The following is a 24,801-nucleotide window of genomic DNA, read 5'->3' on the forward strand; positions in this document are numbered from 1 at the left end:
AACACTCACTTAACGGAGACGTATTTGTCAGAGAAATTTTCCTAAATGACAAATTGCACTTTGGGGGAAAAACATTAGAGTCTCAGCTGCAGGAAGCTTGAATGACAAGTGCATAAAAAAACTTGTAGGCCTCTTATAGGCAGCGTCATTATTTTATCATTTATCTTCCATAGTCAATGATTGTTATCACTTAGTCATAAATCCTACAAAACTAAACAAATAGAGAGTGAAAACATGTAAAGTAAAAAAATGTGTTACCTGTGAAACTCCAAGCTTCTTGCACGCTTCCAGGAAGTTTTCAACATTCCTGCGGCATTTTGCCATGCTTAGCTTTGGCTGGAAGCCACAACATTAATCATGTTAGTTGTTTAGAATACACATTCAACTGTTTCATTTTCTCTAAATGCAGCAGTTTAGAGCAAATAATCCATTTGAATCTGGAGTACTTACTACTGCAGGTGACGGCACATGAATGCTGGCAACGGATCGGGGACAAATGTGATTGGCTAGATGGCAGAGGACCACTCCATCCATCAGCGCCGCACCCACATCATCTGGAAGGAGGACCTTCAGTCGGGACTCAATGTTCTGCACACATTAAAGATGACACAAAAACGTCAAATGTTGAAAAAGAGAAAAGTGAGCGGAGTGAAGTTCGCCTGAGCGCGTGGGAGTTTTACGGGAATGCAGGACAAATTCTCTTCAAAAACAGAGACGGTTCAGCTCAAGTAATCTGTTTTGGATTCCTTGTTTTTACTTCTGTACAACGAACTGCTTCCACCTGCTTCAGTCGTCCAGAAGCCGCATTCAGAAATACCTCCTCCAATTCCTCTTGCAGAAGTCACTGTATATGCTTCTTAAATACGACAGAGACGCAACGGTTCAGTGTCTCAGGATGACCGCTGGTCCGCCTCTGGGATTATTTTGAACATGTCTAAAAAATTAAACTCTTCTGGACCATCTTCAACTATTTCTAAAAGTGTCTAGAGTATTTATGTCGGAAAGTGTCACCATCACGTAATAAAATATATATTTGCATATGTATTTTGTGAGGGGAAGGTTTAAAGGTTACATCAGAAAGCAGATTTTTCTGTAACATAAATGTCAAATTAGAGTTTCCTTCACAGTATTGATGATTTGTGCATTACAGAAACAACTTGATCATGCATTGAAAACAAAAAAAAAGACTGGATAAACTCACAAGCCACAGATTGATATCTGCAATTATTGTGACATCCGAATGACGCACAATAGTCAGCATGTTTGAACCACGGTTGGGTGGATCCGATTGTCAAAAACAAAACCAAAAAAGTACATTTTAGTTGGTGTTTGTTTGGAAAATCTGGGCTTATCTCACAACCCGCCGTTATCATGGAAGGACAGGAAATGCTGCTAACAAATATGTTAGAAAGAGACATTTTTAAAAATGTTTGTACTATTTTACTGCTGATGTACATTTGTGATAATGAATCAATGAAAAAAGTCTGGTTTCCAGTAAAACTAAGCTTCAAATTTCATGAAGTTAAAGTTAGAAAAGTTTAAAAATGTAAAAACAGATGCGAAGGCCTCATTGTTTCACTGTACTTGAGGCTGAAATGAGTGAGTTTGTTAATGAGCACCTTGAACGAATATATTTAAACAATGGCTGTGATAGAAACAAAAACTAATTAAATAAATTCATAATTTTTCTACTGGTTGATTAGAAGGGCATTCATTGATAATTCAATGTCTGTGTGGACATATTGAGCAAGATCCTTTTCAAACAATACAGGAAGTTCAAAGACAAAACTGACAGAAATGAACATTTCTTCTTTTTTTGACAAGTTTAATTAATCAGAAAGAAATACTTGGACCTTTGTTCAATTGCTCACTGACTCTGGACAATAATCTCGACACAATTCATCTCTTCTATCAGTATAAAACTCATCTATAGTGTCTTTTGTCCACCTTCTTCTGTGACCTCCAGCTCTCTGCAACTCACAATTTTTCCCTGGGACAAGAATAACGAGACATTTTATTTTCAAAAATATAATGATTTGATTCAAAGTGAAAAGAAAAAGGTGAAACTGGGAATCAATTCAACTCCAGTCAGGAATATGTCAGAGACCTTTATGTGGACAAATACTTTTTGAACTGGTTGACATTGATGGCGTTTCTTGTTCTACTCATGATATGTAACAATCTGGTAATCGAGAAAGGGCGAGTTTGTTGCTTCCATCTTTGCTATCTGTGATGCGGTGAATGGCATGTCGGCTCCGGCATCTGAGATCAAAACAAAAAGATTTCATCTGTTATCTCATGGCAGGGCGGGGCGGGGCGCGGCGCGGGTGTGTGGGTCTTGTTCCCATGGTTTTCATTCCTCGCAAATGTTGGTATGTGATACTGTGATAGCGACTCAGTTATTGCACAATTGTCAGCTGCTCATTCAAGATGGAAACGTCGATGACAAAATCTTCATCTGGGTAAAATCCTACAAAGGATGGAGCCAAAATATGATTCTATCAGGAATTGTCTTGTCAGAAAAAGGCTTGCCTGAAACACTTTGCTTTTCTTATTTATGTTATCACCACCAGCAATACATTTCTTTGGAAAAACAATTTCTTGCAATACCCTGTGAAAAGCGTGCTGTAATATCAAGACATCTCTTTTCTCTGGCATACAAAAGTGTGTATAATGAGCCGTAGTTACCGGCTATACAGGAAAGACCCTATAAGTGCTTCCAAGTGACAGATTATATCTGCTTATTTCCAATTTAAGTGCCATTATCTTGGAAGTCAAAATGATTAATTGGACCGGACTGTTTACGTTCTTTTGTTTAGTTAAAATGCATGTGATTTCACAAATGTTTAGAAAATTTGAAATGGGAAGATTCCTTACTAAGTATAAAAGGAGTGATATTTGTGTGAATCCTATTCATTTCATGCTAAATGTCAAGCTCTGGTCTAAATCCTAACTGGTATCTTCTCAGCTTTTTGACTTTTCTTAAAGGACCTGCCGGTCAAAGGTTTTCATGTTCTAATTTTAAAGACATTTCATTAAAATTCTTGGCAAGTGAAACTCCGGTCCATCAGATTAAGAAATGACTCTGATAATCTCCAAACTGTGATTGGATTACAGGAAATCGATGCTCGTGGCAGATGTTGTGAAAGCACTCGTTGTTCCTGGCAGCGTTGTTGTCGCCGAACTCCTGGATTCCATTAAGATGCTTCACCATGGTGTGATGCAGGCCTGCTGGTTGGATTCAACACTTCTTTTCCAGATTGAAAATGTTTTCCAAATGTTCCAAACAGTCAGATTTTCTCATTAGAGAAAAAACAAATAGCTGCGATTTACCTCTGTGTTTCATGTGGAGCGTTGGCTTCTTAGCTACCCTTTTTTGTTGCATCCTTGTCAAAAAGTGTCACTCCCACTGATGTGCTGCCAACTTTGAGCAAGCTCTGCACCGGTGTGAAAATGATTTGGACGTAAGGCACACTTCTGGCCGTTGCTGGACGTAAATCAATGTACATATAGTTCTAATCTTCTTTGCAGAATTGCTTTAATTTAGCCAGACTGAAGGATTTTTTCCAATTTCTAAATTGGATTATAAGACATAACCTTTCATTTTGGTTTTTAGAGATGTTCTTGTTTAGAGCTTTTCAGGTTCATGTCTTTCTGAACTCAGGTAAGCTTGAGCTTAGATTCATAAAGTCATGACTTGACATTGTGTTTCAGAAAGTAGGCTTCCTGGTTCAAGTTGCCCACATCAAAAATGGCAGCGTAGGCGCTGATCGTCACACTCCAGAAGCTGTCAGGTTTACAGCACATATTTTGGGTACATTTGTCAGAATATAGCCAAATACTTAAACTCAAGTCTTGGTTAAAAATCTTAACAAAAAGCTTTGGTTCAGAAAAGTCTAGTTTATTCTGCCCTTCTCATAACGCCGGGTGTCTGCAACTGCAAGAAATAACACAAACTTTGCATGCAGGTTTTGATTAAGGACACATGCGTCGGCTGATTCCTCTACGGACATTTATTAGATGCATCAGGCTGGATTCAGGTGCTGTTCTACCTGCCAGACTCTCTCATTTTAAACTGAGATGTCAAGAAGATTAAATGATGTTCCCAGAGGTATGACACACTTCATTATCATTTAAGACAGACTGGGATTGTGCTTGAGAGATGCAGAAGAGGTCCGGTGTGCCCTGATGATTGTTCGAGAAATGTTTACGCTTCCAGTTCAGCATTTTGCCCCCAAGCGACCTTCTTTGCTCGTTCCAGCCTCACTGTGGCTCCGCAGAGATGAACGCATCTCTGCTGCCTGACCTGCTTAGCGTTGGAAATAAGTAGGCATAATAAGAAATTAGGCATTATTTATTTTCTGGTCAGGGTGCGACTTGTTTCTGAGCTGTCCGTTCTCCATAGCGCCGCCCCTTTAACTGAGGAATGTGAGCTTTGTTATTCTGGCTACTTGAACTCCTGAATAACTCATTATATTCTGGTCTCATCTGCTCTTTAAAGTAATTTTTGTTTCCAGTGCTGGGAAGATTACACCATGTTTTCCATGTTTCTTCCAGTTATGAATAAAAGTTCTTAATATGTTTTTTCCTAAAGTCTTCTCCAGATATTTAAAAGCTCATATCTTGGGTCTGGATTTCATCTAACTAATGAATGTTTTTCTTTTTCTGAGCCTTCTTTTGTGTTTTTGTTTTCATTTGTGTCATGATCTGGACGTTTTTAAATGCATTTTCTACTGAAAAGCTTTCATAGGCTTTGATTTTCTCTATACAAAGTAACTAATGTTGATTTTTTTTTCTTATGAATTATCTCTTACTGACATTGTCTGGAGCTCTTCCCATTAAAACCAGAGAAGCTCACTCATCCACGTCTCACCGTGGATGAATTACCAGGTTGGGTGTCTGAAGCAGTTCTGTGGTAATGCTGCTCTTTAGTGGAAGTCGGCCAGTTTCCTATGACCATATTTGGTATTTGGAAGAGGCTTTCCGTTCCCTTTAACAAAATTAAAAATCTTAGTTCTTCAAACCTTGATCCAAACAATAAACAATCCTAAGTTGTTATTTGATACTATTGCTGACCAGTTTGTCCAATTATTTCAAATGATGATTGTTGAAATGATTGTCAAAAATAGGATCTCTGTTCCCCTAACGTTTTGAAAAGTATTCAAAGACTTGCATTTCTTTTAGTCATCTCTCTAAACTAGAGCACCGCTGATCATATTCACATTCAATTTCTAAAGTATTTGTCCCACACAGTTACATAAACACTGTTAAATCCTGTTTGAGTGTACATTTTCTCCAGCTCAATTAAGAAAACTCTAGACGTTGCAACACAAACAGGATCTGGCAGACCGTACTCTTCGTATGACTCATCGACTCGTGAGAACTAGAAAAACGTAAACAGGCCGGGAAGATTCTGACCTGCCGTAAAAGGCCAATCTGCTCCATTTCCTCTCTCAAATGCTCCATCTTCCTCCTCATGGTGAAGCTGGGATCTGTCGAGCTGATGTCCTGTCGGGCTCCACGAGTGAAGGCTGAAATGACAAATAAAGAGCGCTGCTCCAAGTTCAAGATGATACACAGTGAAAGGCGTCAAAGTCCAAGGCTCAAATGTTTTTGTAAAAGTTCCTAGAAAACTGCAGTGATTGAGCAACACGCAGGTCTGGAATCGACTGAGAATCACAGGGTGATGAAAGTAAACAGGTTTTCACACACATCTGCAAAATAGATGAGCATATTTCTAATACATTTTACATTATGTACAAAGCAGATGTAATAAGGTTAAGAGAAAATTCCTGTCACTTATAAACTTGTTTAAAATGACATTTCATCAGCTCTAATCAAAACTACGTCTAACATCTTATTCTTCAAACATCCACATAGTTATTGACTGAAATGGTGAATGTTTATCTATTAACATAATAATGCGACTGTTTTTGACTTTTTGTTCAGGTTTGACATTGACATAAACTAAGTGTGAATAATATCATATTATATTATTAATTTGAACAATTTATGGATATCAATGGAATAATTATGCAACATATAAGAAAAAGAAGAACTTCAGAGTTTTGGTTAAAATTTCTCTAATGCACAAGGTTGATAAACAACCTGAGCCTGTGATCAGGTCAACCTTTTACATGCAACTTTAAATCAGAAGAACCAGAGACAGAATGGAAACCATTATCTGTAGACAGATGAAACTCAACAAAAAGCACAAATGGCTTTGGATCAAAACGCTATTCCATACCAACACAAGCACTTAAGAAAAAAAGAGTTTTGGTTTGGCTTGCAATAAATCTGACCTTCTTTCTGCTGATATAAAATAGCTGATCTGTGCTTCAGATTACAGATAAAACAAGAGCATTTTGGCCATTAACAGCAATAAGCCTAAAAGCATGACAGCAAAAGAGCAGAGTTTTAAAAAAATATCATCTGCACCGCTGCAGACATGTTTGAAGAAACAATGAGACAAAACAGCCCATTAACAATTTCACAGTTATGTTTGAACATAAAATGTTGTGACAAGGACTGGAACATCTATAAAGTTTAAAAACTAGTAGGATTTGCCCAATACTTAGAGATGCACACATCAGGCATTCCCCAGATGATGTCAATTTCTGGTTTTCCTGTAGGAAAACCAGAAATTGATTCAGACTTTGATGGATTTTCATGTTTGTTGTTTTTGCACAGCAACATCTGCAGAAGGTTTTGATGACTCATGTCCTTCAAATCCAACAGAAAATGAGGGAAATTCAAGATTATCCCAATCAATAAATAGTGCCAAAATTATTCCCTGAGCAGATTTATTTTTAAAAAAATCATTTTATTCAATGAAAAAGTTTAGATAGAAATGAGTCAAACAGCAGAGGAGAACAGAGATCACAGCCGGTCAAAAGAAGACGGTACTTTGTGTGTGGGATTCCTCCATTAGACCCCACAGCCGAGGGCCAAGATGTTGACTCCTCTCCAGCTGCGGCTCAATCACAAGGACTTAGTTTAAGTAATCTAATAAAATTAAAAGGAAAAGAAAGATTTCATGCTGCATTCCTTCCATCCAGTAAAGCTGAAGTCAAGAAGTTCTTCAAACCCTTTCCTTACACAACATCTGCCCCTGCTGGGGTATGAAAACCCTAATATGTCCTCCAAAAGCCTCCATTAAGAATCCTTCTGTTGCAGCCTTAGGGGAAAGACAGATTTGTTAGATTTTTTTTGTTATTATTTTAATCTTATGATGTGTTCACACCAAAAGCGTTTCAAGTCTCAGGTGCTTCTGGTTTACATTCAAAGTCTAAGAGGAGGCGCATCGAAGGCCGTCGTGTGTGCACTTTTGATCAGTTCACAGCAAATGCGTTTCGAGTGTCTAGCGCAGCGTAATTTAAACTGTTTTGAGCATTTGGCAAGAGCGTCACATGCGTCCGACGCTCCACATTGACTCTGAATGTAAAGCAGATGCGCCTGACGCTCAAAACGCTTTTGGTGTGAATGCACCTTTAAGTTCTTCAGTAGAAGTAAAACAGTCTGAATGCATGGATTTCAAATTTGAGGTCTCAATCGGTTATCTTAGCTCAAAAGGATTCAAGCAACATCCCTGGGACTCTCTGCGAGTCACTAAATCATAACCTGGATCAGATCCAAGAGTCAGTTGTAAAAGAGGGAGAGCAGGAGCCTGATGACGTCTCAGTTTTATTAACCCAAGTAAGGAAGAGCTACGAGACATTCTGATGAAAGTCTGAAACCAGCTGTTCTGCTTAGACACAGTTCTTGGTGTCTAAGAAATGCAATAATGACTGAAAAGGCAGGCAGGATGTAAGACAAATAAAAACGTTTTTTAATAAATGTTTCTTGAGCTTCTTGAAAGAAGCAGGTTAACACATTTACTAGAGCAAAAAAAAATCACCAAACAAATGCCTTCTCTGAAATAAGTATATTTATAGAGCTGACATGGTGTGTATCTGATGCTTTTTTAAAAGATAAAGAGACCGTTAATAACATATTGCATAGCAGAAAATCCTGCCATCCTAGTCAAGTTGCTCTTTGCAAAATGGAAGCCAAGTCAGAAGAACCAACAAGATAGGATCTTATTCAACACTATGTGACCCAAAACCAGCTTGGCAGATTGAAACCAGGGTCACAACAGACATGCTCACCCTTCTCTCCTTTGCTCTTTCCTCACGTCCCCCTCAGCGCTAACAGATATTTTATCTCCAGCTTGAACAGGAGTCAGCAGAGACTCAGACAGGTCAACACTAGAGGATTTTTCAGATGCCTGAGATTCTGTCACCACACAGACAGGAATCAAGTCAGGAACAGTTTGTTCTAACATGTTCATCTCTGTCTGAACCATGGGAGGGTCCACCATTATGGGACCCATAAATCGTATCTCTCGTTATATCACTTCCCTAAATGGACACCATCAAATGGGAAAGATGAGGGAAATACTCCAGAAAAGAACCGTGTCTGTACATGAAGGCGATGGAGGGGAGCAGGTACATGAGTAGGGACTGGAAACTCCCATAGTCCTGCAGCACAAAAGTCAAGTGTGGGTAACATCAGAGAAATCAGCCCTTTAAAAACAAGCTTTTTGAAACCATCATCCAGTTTACACGCAGATCTGTTCCCATTAGAACCGACCTGGTTTTACACTCAAGAAGAAAAAAAACGTCTCACTGCTAACTTTATATGGATGAGCGGTGAAATCGTGTCTACTCAGACTGATTTTATGAGTCAAGGCAGAATTGCAGCATCTTTGGAAGTGGTATCTTTTTACTTATCTCGATACGCCACAATTCATCCAGACATGCAATTATCAAATACTCCGTTAACGTGGGAATCAGCATCTTTAACTTGATATGATGACAGCCAGCGGTCAAAATGGCGCTCGCTGTCATCATGTGAGCCAGCCGAGATGAAAACCGACTAGTTTTCCTCTAGTAAACCCAACATGCATTTGCCGTTGGTCCCTACTTACGTGGCAATAAAGTAAGTAGGGACCAACGTATGAGTACAGACTCATATGTTCTCAAAATAGCAGCTTTTAATTTGCTGTATAATATTCCTCAAAAATAGTGAAGCATGAGATTCTTGAGTTTTTTCTATTGGTTTACACTGTAAAAGTGCAAACCACAAGTCCTGTGGCCAGTTTAATGCAGTTACTATTTGTTCAAAAATGCCAAAACATCAAATTTGTTCAAAATTGCACCTTGCACTAAATCAAGGTGCAATCTGGCCAACCTTAACTAACCGTGCATTTATCTGAGGACTCGTTGGTGACTTCAAGAGAACAGATGGTAATGTGGCAAAGTAATCAGTTCGTCCTGCTCACTCAAATGCCAGAACATAGATATATTCATACAAATAGTAAAATAATGAGCTGATCTGAATTTTTTTTTCATTATGTTTGGGCCAGTAATAAGACAAAATGAAATACCTGCATTATTTGAACCTCTAGGTTCTCAATGCCTGAATGTCGCTGCAAACATCATTGGAGACACACAGTCACAAGACTGAGGAACAGACCATAATGGAGAAACTCACAACTGAAGGAGAACCGGACCTCACATTAATCTGATGACAGTTTAAAGAGCTCATGAGCTCCAAAATAAATACTTGCTGTCTGTTTTGGAACACAGTGGAAATGCCACTTTTGATTCATGTGCATGATATTTAGGTGAATGTCAAAACAACATCTCTGACTTTAAATAATTTCACAGCAGAAACAAACTAAATGACGCAGTAGCTGTTCCTGAATGAACTTGACACCAATTCAACTGTAGATTGAACTGATGGCAATCCACAGGACACAAACCACAAACCAACACAAACCTGAGGTTTGTGTTTTTATTTAAGCGTTTTTGAAGCTTTTCTGTGGTAACATATCTGCTTGTACAAATAAGAGGAACAAATAGTTGCTAATGCCCCTGCATTACTGTATGACTCAATAAAGCAGTAAAGACAGGAATTATTTGCAATCTGATATTGAGTGAAGAAGCAAAATAAAAAGAAAAAAAAATAGTCTGGAGAAATTCCACAGAAAACCCTTCCCACTTCCAGAGAAAGGCAGGTACCAGTGAACCAATCCTGAGTCTGTGCTTCAGCACTTTCACTCTGCACTTATTGTTCAAACTTTGATCTCTACAGATGATAATTAAAGTTGTTTGCTTTTGCAGTCCCCATTAATCCTTGCAGGGTATAATTTATTACAAAATTTATACCCCATAAATTTACATGTCACATTACAGCCACAAACTACAATATACTTCATTGTTGTTTTAATTATTTACCAAAATGAATTGTAACTGACAGTTTTCATAAATTTCAACGTGAAAAAGTGTCTGCATCTGTGTCAGACATTAAATAAAATTCAGTTCTACTTTGTGGAAAATGTTTTTTGCTTGTTTTTCGAGACTTGCATGTTCAGAGACAGAAGATTTCTCTTTTCAAAGTAGCTCAAGCTCAGTCAGACTGGACATCATGGGAGAACCAATTTTCAAGAGAAGCTCTGGACTTTGAGCATTGAATGGAGCTAAATGCACAAATGTACCTCTAACTTTTCAGATTTTCTTTTTGTACAAACTTTTGAAAACAGTTTTAATTAACTTCATAATTATGCATTACTTTGTTGGTCTATCATATAAAATAAAAATAAAATACTTTGAATTTTGCAGCTAGAGGATGATAAAACGTGAGAAAGAATTGTTTTGCAAGGCAGTTTGGGACAAAAATTTTTTTCTTTGGTTACAAAGGACGGTTGTTCTCACTTGGTTTGCTGTTGCCACAGTTACAATATTTGCAGGTAAGAAAGACATGAATCTTCAGGCGGAGCTGAAGAGGAAAACACAGGTGTCATTAATTTGGCAAGCAGAACCTGCAAAACCGAAAGCAGCAGGCACTCATGCATGTCAGGGATATCATGGGAATATACCTGAATAGAAGTGCACACCACACTTTTAAGATTTGGTTGAAGGTAAAATCCTTCAACCTCACAATTAGGCACTTCTTTGTCTTTGTCTGTCACACAAGATTTTAATAAAATATGTTTGTGGTTTCTACAATCTTGAACAAACTGCTATCATATTTGCATGTTGAGAGATTCCTCATCTAGCACGTAAACTTCCCTAGCCCTGTCTAAATTGAATTCTAAACCCAACAGAGTAGCAAGGACAGTAAAAACAGAAAAAGAAGAAATTTGAGGCAAAAGCTAAACACAGCAGGAGCTTAGCGCTTTTATGTTACCTGATCTTGGTTTGAGTCCAAACACTGTCAACGTGGTGCTGAAATCAGCGTTGCACAAACCCTCCTAATGACACAGACATTAGTTAGATAAGCTTTAGGTGAGATGTGTACACAACAGACAATCAGACCCACCTCACAGTCTTCGTTACCGCTGGAATTTTTACAACCGCTCTGACACTTGTACTGTCGGGAAAAGCAAAACATTTCCATCATTAATTTATGATTAGTATTTGACATGCACAGGAGGAGACATGTAATATTTTTCTCATTATCTCATGTGGCATTATTTCGCACAATATAAAATTATGTTCTTCAATAGGTGTACATTTATCTGGTGAAGTAAAAAAAAAAATCCCACAACTATTTGTCTTTGCACAATGTTTTTAGATCATCCAATCTTTTCTTTTAATCTCCTTTCCTCACTCTTGTTTTCTATAGACTGATAAGATTGACTTCGTTTCGTGTTAAATATTTCTGTGTTGATTTGGATCACTGTGCTGCAGAAACACATAAAAGGGCCAATTTTATATTTCTAGGAAACAAGAACACAGGGAAATAAAAGACATTAGAGAGGAAGAAATCAAGAAACAAGTCGAGAGAAATTGGAATGGAACTGATAAAGAAAAACATTTTAAACAGAAAGAAAAACAGCAGAGGAATGAAAAAAGAGAGAGAACAAAGCACAAAAGAGCAAATAAGGTCATGATAAAAAAAAAGAAATTAAGAAAATAAAGGAAGGAATGAAAGGAGGTGTAGAGGAAGAATGGAGGACAGAAAAAGCAGCTGGAGAGTCACAAAGATGTGACTTTTAGGCAATCAGAAGGAATGAAAACTAAATACAAATACTTTTCCGACTCCGATTTGCAGAAAACATAAAAGATAGCAGATTTAAAGAAATACTGAACATTCAAGCAAAAGGTTGGGTTTTTCTAAAATTGTAAATGTAAAAGTAATCTAACGTGAGGGTTCTTTGATATCTTTGCATCCTCTTGTACTAGATGGGAAGAGATGGTGTACCTGCCACATGACAGCATACTGTTGAAGAGATGCACGTCAACAAGCTAATTACTGAAATCACTCAACCGTGACAAAATACTAGACAGATTCTGCCAGCGTTGAAAAGAAAGGTGCAGATAGCAGGATGCTGCAACATGGCCACACCTTCAGGTAATCCTTCCTCAGGTACTTGTTCCGCCTGCGGTCTTCGTTCTGGTTGAGGACAGGAGGAAGTTCGGGCCATTTTGGATCGCAGTCTGATGGTTCTGATTTCAAGCTCCCATCAAAGGAGCAGGAGGACGAAGGCTGAAACGCACAAAGTCAAACGACTCCCGTTGTCAGACCACAGCAGACAGAAGAGCGTGAATTTTGGTAGAATTGTGCATAAAATCTCCGTACCTGCCCACTCAGTACTGAAGCGCCGCTACTTCCTTCATCCAGAGAGGCACTGAAAAAATCAGTACGACTAAAATTAAACAAAAACCTTTTCACTCATCCAACAGAATAGAAAACTGAGGATTTGAGTTTTCTGTGTTTATCATGGTCTCTGTGTAACGGCGTTGTCCCATCTAACCCTTGATTTGTTACACCTGTTCCTGACTGTCTGCCTGTGTATTTAAACCCACCTGTGTCTCTTTCCCTCATCTGTGCTAGTCTGTCGTTTTTGGTGTTTTTTCACCAGTTGTTCCCAGTGTGAGGTCTTAGTCTCTGCTCATCTGTACTGCCTGGATTATTGTGTTTTCACTGCCTTTAAATGATCATTTCTTCACTTCAAACTGGGTCAACTGCATCTTCCATAACCACAAATCCTGACAAAAACATTGTTTGTTATTTGTCTGATTTTAGTGCCACGGGAGGCGTAACAGATTAACCTGATCAAAGCTTTGAGAAAAAATTAAAACATCAACATTGTGCAGATTAGTTGTGCAATTAGCCTTGAATAAAATTTGAGACAATTTCAGCTTGTGTTAATTCAGTGCTGCATTTTTGTCTTTAATTGTAAAATGTAGTTTTATCTGTTTTTAATTGGATAAAATCAGCAGTTTCCCTTTAAGATGAGTAAACTTGACTCAGTGGATTTGTGGCTTTGCTGGTCGACTGATTCGTACCTTCGAGCAGCCTGAGGTGGGGGCCTTGGTTTGCTGCTGGAGTTCCCTGAGTGACTCAGAAACCTGCAAAGAAAACAAGTAAACTGGTAAAACAGGCATGCTTTTATGAAATGATGCAAATCCGGTTAATCGTTGGCAATGAAACAATGTTTCTTCAAATGGCTTAAAATACACACTGCCGGATATTCACTGGAAACTTGAGTAACATGGGACAGCACCTATAGAGTGAAAGTGATAATTCCTTCCTTGCGTAATGTTTCTTTTAACAATGGCACTGACTCATGTCACTACAGTTCAGACACAACCGCTGAGAGGAGACACTCGTCTGCAAGCATGACATGCAAACCGGCTGTGAACGATTGAGGGGGGAAACCTGCATACCTGTGCGCCCTGCCGGTCACCCTCCGCCGGTGGATTAGACTCTCTGCTCTGCAAATTAAGGACCGTCGTCTAAGACATCAGACAAGCCAAAGCAGAAGACAAGCCAAAGCAGAAGGAAGAGATAATTAGAGAACCATCAGAAGTAGGAAGAGAGAGATTACATTTGAGGAGACAAATGAAGAAGATAGAAATGATGGAGCAATGTTTGGAAAAACGAGGGGAAATATCGGCCAGAATCACCAGAAACATAAAAACACCAACACACTTTGGCTTGATGCAAGAACACTGTAATTGATTTTTTTAATAGTTATTTATTGTGATAGACCAATAGAAGTAAATAAATTTCTTTTCAGTGAAACAGATGTGAAACGTTGTTTTGATGGTACTTCTGCAAACATCTGAACACTGAGATTTATGCTCATTTTGGTTTTGCAAAATAATAGAAGATCAATCAGATTGGCTAGTCTGTGCACACAAAAGGCACATAATTATACTTTTCACCTGTTTTTCTGTGAGCAGGCTTATAGAGTTCAACTTAATTATTTTTGACGTATCTAATGTTTAGCTCCATTCATCCTCTTGTTAACTCTAACTTTGGCTAAAAATCTGACTGTCAGAAAGCGCAGCAGTTTTTAAAGAGACAGAGGCCCAATTTGAAGGTGTTAAATCAGGAAGCAAAATTTAATATTTAACATATAGCATGTTGATAACAACTGAAGGAAACTTAGCTACTTGATTATGCTATAGAATAGCACCATGAGCCTGCAAAATACATAATACCGCCCCTTTAAAAGGTTCAAGAGAGAAGAATATTCTTTATCAGCTTTGTGCTACAAACGTAATGTGGAGTGAGGAACAAGGAAGCGAGTAGAAATGTAGGTTTACAAAAAAAGATGAAGGTCTGCCATGAGTGACATCACGGCAATTCCCACCCACCTGTTCTGCTGTTCCTGCTGCAGAAGCTGCACAGCGATCTTCCTCAGATCCAGCACTTCTTTTAGCTCATCATCCTCTTCCTCAGCTAACTGGTCCTTGTCAGAACTGTGAGGAGATGAGGTTTGAGTTTACATTAAAGGCTTTGTTGCAAACTTTAAAAACACACAATTCTGGTCTGAGTTGTTGTCAAATGAACTCATTCTGTGTTTATCTCGCTAATGTATGATTTTCACATGACTGTCTCACTGCAGGCTGCATTTGTTAATGTCAGCAATAGGTGGGGTTGTGTGTACATAAAGGAAGCCAAACCGCCACATTAAATTAAACGGGCAGAAGCTGGAGAACGCAATCTATATCTGAACCAATCAAATGAGAAGACACCTTCAAGGCCATTTGATTTTCTGGTTTTTTTTTTACTAAATAACTGAACTAAGTGGGATTGTAATCCTTATAATCTGGGTTTTATTCAAGTTTATTTGAGTAAATGCTTATGTGTCTAAAACTACTGCAGGATATATAAACATCAAGAGAAAGAGCAACAATAAACAAGTTTACAAAAAACAATGCATGGCTACAGTTTCCTGGTTCTGTCTAACGTCATTCCTCCAACAGGCGCCAGGAACAAATATGAAGAGAGCCAGGTTGTCTTGCTTTAAGCAATATTTAAACAAATGAAAATGCAATGGAAATCCTTCCCTCCTCCTTTTATGTTGTTAATTGTTCTCATTCTATTGCACAAGCATTTCAGTTTCTACATGTCGCTTTTGACGCAGTGTGGATTCATCTTGAGCAACTAAATTTGCTTTTAAATGCTGAAAAATAACAAAATATTGCTTCTATCCACAACTTTAAAATCTGATTATCTATGCAAAGCGTCCAAAAATAACACCAGCAAACAACTGCCGTTAATTCAGTCGACAAATCAAACTTTGAGTGACACAAAGGAACTCTCCCTGAGCCAACAAGGTCTAGCACAAAACCATTTTCCCAGCCAAACTGGAGGCAAAGACTTCGCTTTTGCATCCGTCGACTTTTCAGTGAAGACATTTGTGATGACACTGGTTTGTATAAGACAGACATAGAGTTAAAACCTGATATTTACATGCAGTGTAAAAAAGTTTCCACCAAACAGAACTGGTGTAACTGAGTCAGATTAGCAGACCAACGAGATCACAAACAGATTTTACCACTAATTTCCAAGATGAGATCATGGTTTTGTGACGGTCACTCCAAACTGTGGCTTTGGCCTCCATAAACCACTTTGCAGCTAACATGGCTATATTTCTGGAGTTATTGTCAATTTGAAAGACCCATCTTTGCTTGAGCTACGAATTTCTGGCTGATGCCTTGAGATGCACGGATATAAACACCTCACGGCCTGACAGAGGCAGAAAACACCGAACCAAAACCCTTTCTAAAGTCTTACAGCGTCTGTCTGTGTGGTTTATCTCAGTTTGAATCCAACTGTTCTGTGAATGCCTCTACGGTTTGATAGACTCTTTAGATTGCAATGATTGTATAGTTGTCATGATAAAATCTTTAACATCTTTTCACTTGAATTAAAATGCGCACAAGAGTAACACTCTGGGTCCAGACTGGTTTTCAGATCTTGGGTTTACAGGTAATTCTCAACCTGTGAGGGCAGGTTGAGAATTACCTGCCCTCACAAACTGTAAACACAAGATCTCTGAAGCAAAATACGCTCTATTGTTCCTTACTGTTGTTATCAAAGGCAGATGTGTCACAAACTCTCTCTGACTTCTGGAAGTTGAGTCTGCATGCAGAATGTGAGATAGTGAAGAGAGAAACAGGAAGGTACAGTTTGGCTTTGTCCAGGTGAGACACACCAACCAGGAAGAACACCCAGCAAGTTAACAAGCAAGTTTTATCCTCTTGTTCAAAATGCAGCTGGGTGTTTTTATTCACAGAAGGACGGTTTTTGGATTACTTCCAACTAGGTTCTCAAAAAGAGGAACTGCCTAACAATCAAATTCTTCAACACCCGTGTCGAGACGATGGAGGCCGTCCTCAGGCTGATTTTTTTGAAAACCTTCACTAAAGCTAATTCAGAGAGATTTTTTTTGGTAAAGTTAAAACTTTATGAGCTAAATAAAACGCAAACATTAATTCATCAACATTCTCTAACCAATGATGTAACTCATAGTTTAATTACTGATTATTTTAGATCCAATATAATCACTGAATTTAGAGTTAAAGTGCTGTCATAGTAGATTCCTTTTGTGAAGTGTACAGTGACTGTTCCCTTCAGAAAGTCAAACTTGTGACAGATTTGAGATTTATCAAATATAATTATTTGTCAGAAGTGCTGCCTTATTTGTCAAAGGAAGTTGTACAAAGTATCAGCTGCAGTTTTACCAACACTTCTGGCACCAGTGATTCTGTAGTAAACCAGTATTGCTCAGCAGGAGCATATTTCCCCACATAAATTTGCACGTAAGGTGGGTTTTACTTAATTTTTCACCTGTAAGATTATGCAGCTGCTATGACACCTTTTATAGCCGGCAGTGTTGTAGTCAAGACCAACTAACCAGAGACCAAGACAAGACCAAGACTGAGGAAGTCGAGACAGAGTCAAGAACAAGACCAGCGCCCCGTACTACATGACACAATAAAATGTGAAATATGATCAAAATTGCTTCTCAAATTGATCTGAAAGATTCACATTCCCATAAAAACACGTAGATGTTAAATACTTAGAGTTGAAATAAATGTAACCATGATTAAAAGCAGAACAAATTCTTTGCGCGGTGGTCTCATGCCATCCCAAACAAGATAACGCCCTGGGTGTTTGCCCATGTCATTCATGTCAGAAACCATCACTGTCTGCACCATTAAACGTAGCAAGTAAGGCAATGCATTAACTGTGAACAATGCTCAACTATGAACACTGACCAAGGAGCAACAAGCGAGAAGTAATCAAGCACAAGGCGCTCATGGTGACTGTTCTCAGCCTCTCTCCTGCTGCACAAAGAGCTGTAATGTCTCCCATCATGACAGGAGACAAAAACAATCCAAGAGCAATGTGCATGCTCTGCATGCTTTTGTTCTTGTGTTTTATTTATTTTCTTGAAAACCAATTTATGGAAATGAATTTCCTAATGAAGTCTGCATGTGCTCTGTTTTGACCAGTGATGCAGGATTGCTAGAAATAAGTACCAAGAGATAAAGCAGGCTCAGAAACTGGACACATGGATGCATCGGCCGGATCACACTCCAGTGTTTTACTGGCGCACTTTCAGCTTTGCTCTATAACCATTTGGCCTTGTGTTGCTTAGATTCAACATGCAGAGTTTCAGATTTCAGAGCTTCAGGATGAAACTGTTCAGAGTTTCATCCTTTTCCTGACATCTTGTAGATTTTGGAATAACAGAAGAGTATAATTCATCTCGTTCAGTAAGGCTCTAAGATGTTTTGACATTTAGATATCGTATGAGTAAAAATTATGTTTATTCCTTTCTGATCTGCTGCTTCCTTTCATCATCAACTTCCCTGCAGCCCTTCGGTTGTTTCAACTCTTGTAGTCCACTGTTTACATGGACAAAGCTTTCTGACTTGCATCAAAACAGGAAAGAACAGAATCAAACTCCGGATTTAGAGACTTATATATATATATATAGAAAAGTCACAAATGTTTACAGCATGTCAAAACAACAGCTGCATAGCATCTGTACATGCTGGGGTTTTTCTTATAATGGTGCTATAACTCAAAGTGCTTTGCTAAATCAGTAACCTTTTCCACTGTTGTTATGTAATAATAACAAACTTTCAAGAATTTGTTTGGGATTCTGTGAAGCAGACCAACAGGAAGTTGTTTAGTGGTTTTAAATTTTATGAGAAGAGTACAAAAAATGAGAAGTTTATTTTTTTTCTACATTTCCTAGGCTAAATAAAGAATAAAATCCAACACAGTTCATCTGTGACTCAATCGCAGCTGGTTTGTGAAGGATTTATATTTTGGACATGGATACCAAAAACAAGGTTGGACAGAGCAGAAACTGAAAACCTGATAAATACTCCAACAGCTGTAGGTATGGCGTTAAAGTTTAGATCTTTGCACACAGATGCTGAATTTCAAGTATGACCAAGCATTAACTAATTTGCATGAAAACTATGGAAAATGTGGAAATGTTTGGTCAACATATCCCAAAAGGCCTGCATATGTAACTGAAATGAGTTCTGACTCAAAATTCAGGCCACACCTATTTTTATTTTTTCTTTGAAACCTTGTATTTTTTTCTTCCTATTATGTTATGTGAAGTTTGAATGAGTAATAAGGATAAAAAAGAGCAGATGTTGTGCCATCCTGTGAGCCTGCGTCCGCAGACAGTGAGTCATTGACGTTTTTGCCATTTGTTGCATCCAGAGAGCCCCAGCAGTTTTCGCCTTTAAAGCTCATTTGCACGTGAATCAGAGAGTTGATTTCAAACTCACCCGGACTCCTCCTTCCAGCTGTCTTTATCTTTACATTGTTGGGACATGTTTAAAACTTTCTCCAGCTCCTGAAACACACCCAAAGCAACATTGCATGAGGATCTGGACAGCAAAACTTCCCGTTTGTTATTTTTGTTTTTTTAAGATCTTGAAGAAAACACAAACATATGCAGGTACCTTTATACAAGACACATGGCTGCTTTGCTGCCCATCTTTCTCTAACAGAGCAGGATCCTCGTCGGGGTTGGGCTCTATAAAGTCATACAGATCCTGATCTGATAGAGGGAGGAAGCATCCGCGTTCGTCACACAACTGTCACATTTTAGGCACTTCATTCTATAACCCCCATGTGTCTTTGTTATTGCTGTCAAAGGGAATGTGTGATACTTATTTTGGGTAACCTTTGCAGGAGTCCATTTTGGAGAGCAGGGACAGAGCGTCGGCGCGGGCCGTCTCTGAGACCTGTGAGTGGAGGCTGACGGTGTCGTCGTCTGAGGGCTGCGGACATTTAAGAACAAAACCAACCTTATTAGAAATTACTTTTATGGCCTGGTGATGCGACACAGAACATGCGTTAGAATGGAAATGATACAACATAAAGATTCCTTTTACTTGCTTTTGTAAAACATTTATTTGTCTCAACCTTCATCAATCAGACATCTGTGGTATGCTGCCTTTGACGTGTTGCAATTCTTTCGCTCCGAGGCACAAACTGAAATATCACCAACAGGTGAATTATGGTATATGTGGTTTGATTCGCTCCACATTCTCTCCTGTCAGCTCTGATTCATTAAATTATTTCAGTTGATATTCCTTTGTCCATCTGCCGCCGTTTTTCCACTCAGCGTTGTCGTCACAGACAGTTGAAACCTGACGTTTGCTGACGCGACATACAAAAACACATGCATTTTTTTCACACTAATTGATGTGAAACCAATAAACTTTTCCAGTTTTAGGGTCAATTACCAACATTTTTCTATTTGCTAATTTCCAGAATAATGAGAGAGAAAATTTGTTCTTTGTTATTACTTTCTTCTAAGTCAAAATACAAACACACTTCATTAGTATTTGGTACCACTGGCCTTAAACTGTAAGATTTAGATATAAGCTTCTCAGAATAGTTGGCAGGAATTTTGGCCCATTACTCCTGACAGAACTGGCGTCGGCCATGTTGGTAGGTCGCCTTGCTCGAGTCGCTGCACATAAATTTTCATTGGGATTGAGATCAGGGTTTTGTGATGTCTGCTCCATAACATATTGTCCATTTGGAAAACACATTTGGACCCAAGCCTCTTCTTCCTCTCTTCCAGAAATGATGGTCTTTGTCCCCGTTTGCATTTTCAAACATGACTCTGGCTTTTTTATGTCTGTTTTGAGGTGATGGCTCCTTCCTGGCTGAAGGAATGGACTCATTTCACTGAGGATAATAACACATTCTTATCATCTTCAGCCAGTATCTTCACCAGGTTTTTAGTTTTTGAGTTGATACACTCATTTCGGACCAAAGAATGTTCCTCTCGGATCTCTTAAAGTGTTTTTAAATTTGTGATTTTGAAGAAACCAGTCAAATAATTGTTTTCTCATTATTGTAATCCTTGGTAATCCTAAATGACCAAAAACAGAAAACAATTTGTCTGATTATGTGTCAGAAAGTGTCAAAAACGCAGATGTCTTTGTATAATGTATGTAAACTTCTGATTTTAACAGTACACTTTGTGATTGAGGTTTTACGTCTCTATTATTTCCTTTTTATCCTCCGGCGGTTCACCGCCTTCCATTTTTTGCGTCGATATGTCTGTGCAGTTGGTTTTGTTTTTGCAAGTTCAAAGCTGGATTGACAACTCAAAGATACCAATGTTTTTCTCTTCAGCTCTGACTGACGAGACATTGTGTTATTTCAGCTGCCGCAGCCCAGGAGTTTTTTTTATTAATCATTGTAACCATAAAAATAACAAACCAAATGAGAACAATAATCCTTTGACATCAGAGTAAAACATTGTAATCCTAAAGTGCTTTGCAGAGTATTACACATTTTCCACATTCTGCCATGCTCCAGCCACCAAGTCCAATGTATTTTATTGGGATGTTATGTAATAGGTTAACAAAATTGTGCAATATTAAGTTAAAGGACAATGAGAAATGCTTTTCAAGATTTCCTACAAGAAGGAAAATTGGAAAATCGATATGTGAATTTATTTTTGGTTCTTAAAAAACAAATTAGAAAGAAACTAAAGGCTCTTTGAGACATCTGTGACCATCACCCATCGATGTGTTTGAACTCTGACCTCTGTTGTCGACAGCCTCTTGTCACCATTGTCACTACCAATTCCAGAGTCAGGCCCATGATTCTTACTGGGATAAAAATCTTCCATGCTGTAAATATACAAAACAGATTGAAAATGTTAAAACGAATAAACTACTAATTAGGTTGGGATACATATGATATGACATAATGATGAATCTGTCGTTGCCTGTCAGTGAGGGGCTGTGGAAGACATCGTTTGCTCAGCGTCGGGAGGTCCAGGGTGTCTGGCTTCTTGTCCATTCGACAAGCCTGGATGTTCAAGTACTTGAAGATATGCACTTTGCCCTTAAGGCAAATCTGAAATGCATAAAATCCAAAACTGAACTCAGCTCACTGTCAATTACCACTGCAGACAGAATGATCTCCTCTCAACCACTAGATGGTGCACTCGTATCAGGTTCATCTCATTCTTGTTTTATGTTCACAGGTAAACATAAGCATGTCTTACTTCATACATGAGCACAACACTGGAGTGAAATAACTCACCTGTGCAGGAGGAGACTGCATAGGATTATTGTCCAAGATGATGTACTCCAGCTGCCTGAGTTTCCTGAAAGCTGGAGGAATCTCTGTGATTTTATTGCAGGAGAAGTCAAGTCGGATGAGAGGCAGATCTGCCAGCTCTGAAAAGGAACAAAATGAAACCCTGACACAAACAGCAGAAATGTAGGGGACACGTTTTTCAACATTTCACCAAGTTCTAAAGTCCTTCACTGGCTCTTGAAGCTTAAAATCCTGTTGTTTATAAATCAATGAAACACCAAAACGCATTAAATCTGGAAGCAGATCTTCTGGTTCTGGTTCTGCTCTGCATCACCAGAACCAAAACTAAACATGGAGAATCAGCATTCAGCTTCTACGCACCACAAATCTGGAACAAATTTCCAGAAAACTGAAAAACAGCCAAAAAATTGACTTCCTTTAAACCTAGACTAAAAACTCTCATTGTGGTTAGTTTAACAATCTTCATGTTCCAGTGATACAAAAATCACCACCGCGAAAGAGTGTAAGTCTGACCTTTAATTACCCAAATAAATTCTGACTAAATATGAACCCCAGTGGATTTAACCCTCTTTAGAGGACGTTTTCTAACTTTCTCCAACCTAATAAAACTCATTTCTCTTTTCTAAAGTATTTAGGAGCCAACTTTGCTTTTACCAAGAAGCATCATGGAAAATTATTGAAGCACACAGGGGGTTTAAAAGCATTTCATAGCCTAATAATGTGTAGGTTGTAAATTCCTTCATTGTGAAAAATCTTGACGTCTCACCAAATGAAGATATTTCAACACTGACAAAGTCTCCGGTTGCATCACCAAAGTAAACAAGTGGAAACGGTTGATGCAGGTTTTAAAAGGCAGCAGATGCATTTGTTGCAATCGATCTTAATGGCTTTTTATACATAGTAGTCTGCTTACGGCTGAGTCAGCATTGACTGAAACACTTCTTTCGATCAAAATTTATTTTGATTACTAAAAAAAGAGAATAAAATCAATACAGATTTTAAAAAACAAAGAAAATGCGAGAAAAACAAACACAGTGAAGCTGGTAGAGGAAGGCTTGCCTGCTGAATGTAGCTGGTGTTTTAAAAAGTCAATAGGGCCCCCGACTGAGCAAATCGATTACCCGGCAGGGTGCCTACAGTCCTGTCAACCTTAAACTTCTAGATAAGATGTGGAACTGCAATAACAGCGGCACCAAACTGTATGGATTTAGTCCTATAACTTAAAATGTTTGTCTACATATTTATTTCTAATCTGCTGAGTCTTTCAACATGTTGCAGGAAGCTGGAATCGACTTTCTGTGTCATCACTCTACTTACTGATGGTAACCAGATCTTGTTAAATAAATATATTTTCAATAATATTAATATTTCAGCTCTGTAGAAACAACAGCGGCTTGTACATCCTTGTTACACCTGATTCAACTGTACGAAGTTGAAAAGCAAATGAATTCATGAAAAATAAAACTTGACTTCAGGAAATGTGAGGCTAGTGTAGAAAATCAGGGAATATTTAAAGTATTAAAATCAAGGTGAGAGGCTTTTTATGACTGCCCTCATTGACATGCATGGAAAGGGAATGAATTTATGTTTTGTTACGAATGAATATGGGATCCAGTTAAAATATTCCCACACTCCAGTGACAGCTCAGTTCATACTGGCCTTGGTTCAAAGGAAAGTGTGAGGAGGATTTTTTTACCCCAAAACCCAAAACCGCTTGATCTCGTTTGATTCTATGACGTTCTTTTCACGGTGGTTTTCATTTCTTGGCAGTTTTACTTTCTGACAGCATCTCATGAGCGAATCTGCCCATAAAAATGACTAAGCTGGCTTCCAACTAACACTCTGTCAGAAAGTAGATTTATTGTCCAGTCAATCAGATTCTTGTTCATCTGTGAAATATAAAACTATTTTAACAAGTTGTGTTCCACTTGGTGACATTTATGACTTATGTCATACAAATCAAATTTTTTATTGGTCACAAAACTATTAATCAAGTTTAGAAATTGAAAACGGATTGCCAAAGAAACCAACATGACAGGAAACACAAAACAAAAGCTTCCAGCCAAGTGTTTTTTGGCTCTCAGAGTTCAGCCACGCTTGCCAAAATCCACAATGCAATACTCTGACGACGCATCCAAAACTCTGAGAGCTGCACGGTGAGATACAAACACTGACCCTCGGGCAGCATGTGAAGACAGTTCTTCCTGATGTTGAGTTCACGTAAGGCTTGGAGCCTCCCCACCTGCGCCGGCAGGACCTGGATCTCGTTGCAACTCACGTCCTGGAAGTGGAGGAAAAATGTGGGAAAGCAGAAACACTCTTATCTGTCAACGTGCATCACATCATCGGGTCAAATGCACAGATGCCTCGGCAACGCTCACCAGCTCCATCAACTCTTTGGCCTTGCCAATCTCTTCAGGGACAGATACCAGTTTGTTGTTGCTCACAAGCAGGACTTTGAGGGGGAGATTGAACAGGTGTTTTGGTAGAACCGACAGGAGATTTCGGCTGTGGAGGAAGATAAAACATTGACCTACATATCAAAACTGAGCATAGAGGTAGTGGGAATCGAGTTTCAGTACAAAAAGAGGAATTGTCTCCTGTTCGTGTGAGCTTGTTTGTGCACAAAAAAGCAGAACAAGCATCTCTACGTACACATAAAGCTGCAAAACATTAGCTCTTACTTTGACTGAATGCAATAATAGAAACTCATGGCTCACCTGATGTCAAGATAAGTCAGCATCTGCAGATTGATAATGGCTTCAGGGATGGATTTGATGCAGTTGTGGTAGAGGTTGAGTGATTCAAGTGGGGCAAAGAGACAGACCTCTGGGGGGATGTCTGCCAGATGATTCTTGGATAGATCTACAGACAGAAACAGAAAAA

The 24,801-nt window shown here is 38.6% G+C and overlaps 1 protein-coding gene across 1 annotated transcript in view; it reads right to left on the reverse strand.

Moving 5' to 3' along the window:
* lrch2 (leucine-rich repeats and calponin homology (CH) domain containing 2) overlaps positions 1-24,801 on the reverse strand; it is a 42,807-nt gene that overhangs the window by 7,264 nt on the left and 10,742 nt on the right. Inside the window, exons 2-20 of the mRNA XM_055043344.1 lie at positions 24,636-24,780; positions 24,297-24,423; positions 24,091-24,196; positions 21,898-22,034; positions 21,578-21,708; positions 21,392-21,479; positions 19,508-19,604; positions 19,284-19,381; positions 19,107-19,174; positions 14,655-14,759; positions 13,719-13,787; positions 13,338-13,400; positions 12,628-12,676; positions 12,394-12,534; positions 11,365-11,415; positions 11,233-11,296; positions 5,419-5,531; positions 451-588; positions 259-336 (exon numbers count right to left, since the gene is read on the reverse strand). Of these exons, the coding sequence (XP_054899319.1) occupies positions 259-336; positions 451-588; positions 5,419-5,531; positions 11,233-11,296; positions 11,365-11,415; positions 12,394-12,534; positions 12,628-12,676; positions 13,338-13,400; positions 13,719-13,787; positions 14,655-14,759; positions 19,107-19,174; positions 19,284-19,381; positions 19,508-19,604; positions 21,392-21,479; positions 21,578-21,708; positions 21,898-22,034; positions 24,091-24,196; positions 24,297-24,423; positions 24,636-24,780 (1,868 nt within the window). The remainder of the gene's footprint in view (positions 1-258; positions 337-450; positions 589-5,418; positions 5,532-11,232; positions 11,297-11,364; positions 11,416-12,393; positions 12,535-12,627; positions 12,677-13,337; positions 13,401-13,718; positions 13,788-14,654; positions 14,760-19,106; positions 19,175-19,283; positions 19,382-19,507; positions 19,605-21,391; positions 21,480-21,577; positions 21,709-21,897; positions 22,035-24,090; positions 24,197-24,296; positions 24,424-24,635; positions 24,781-24,801) is intronic.

Source organism: Poeciliopsis prolifica, unplaced genomic scaffold (genome assembly GCF_027474105.1).
Source record: "Poeciliopsis prolifica strain line A6 unplaced genomic scaffold, Auburn_PproV2 SCAFFOLD019, whole genome shotgun sequence".
NCBI classification, from domain to species: Eukaryota; Metazoa; Chordata; class Actinopteri; order Cyprinodontiformes; family Poeciliidae; genus Poeciliopsis; species Poeciliopsis prolifica.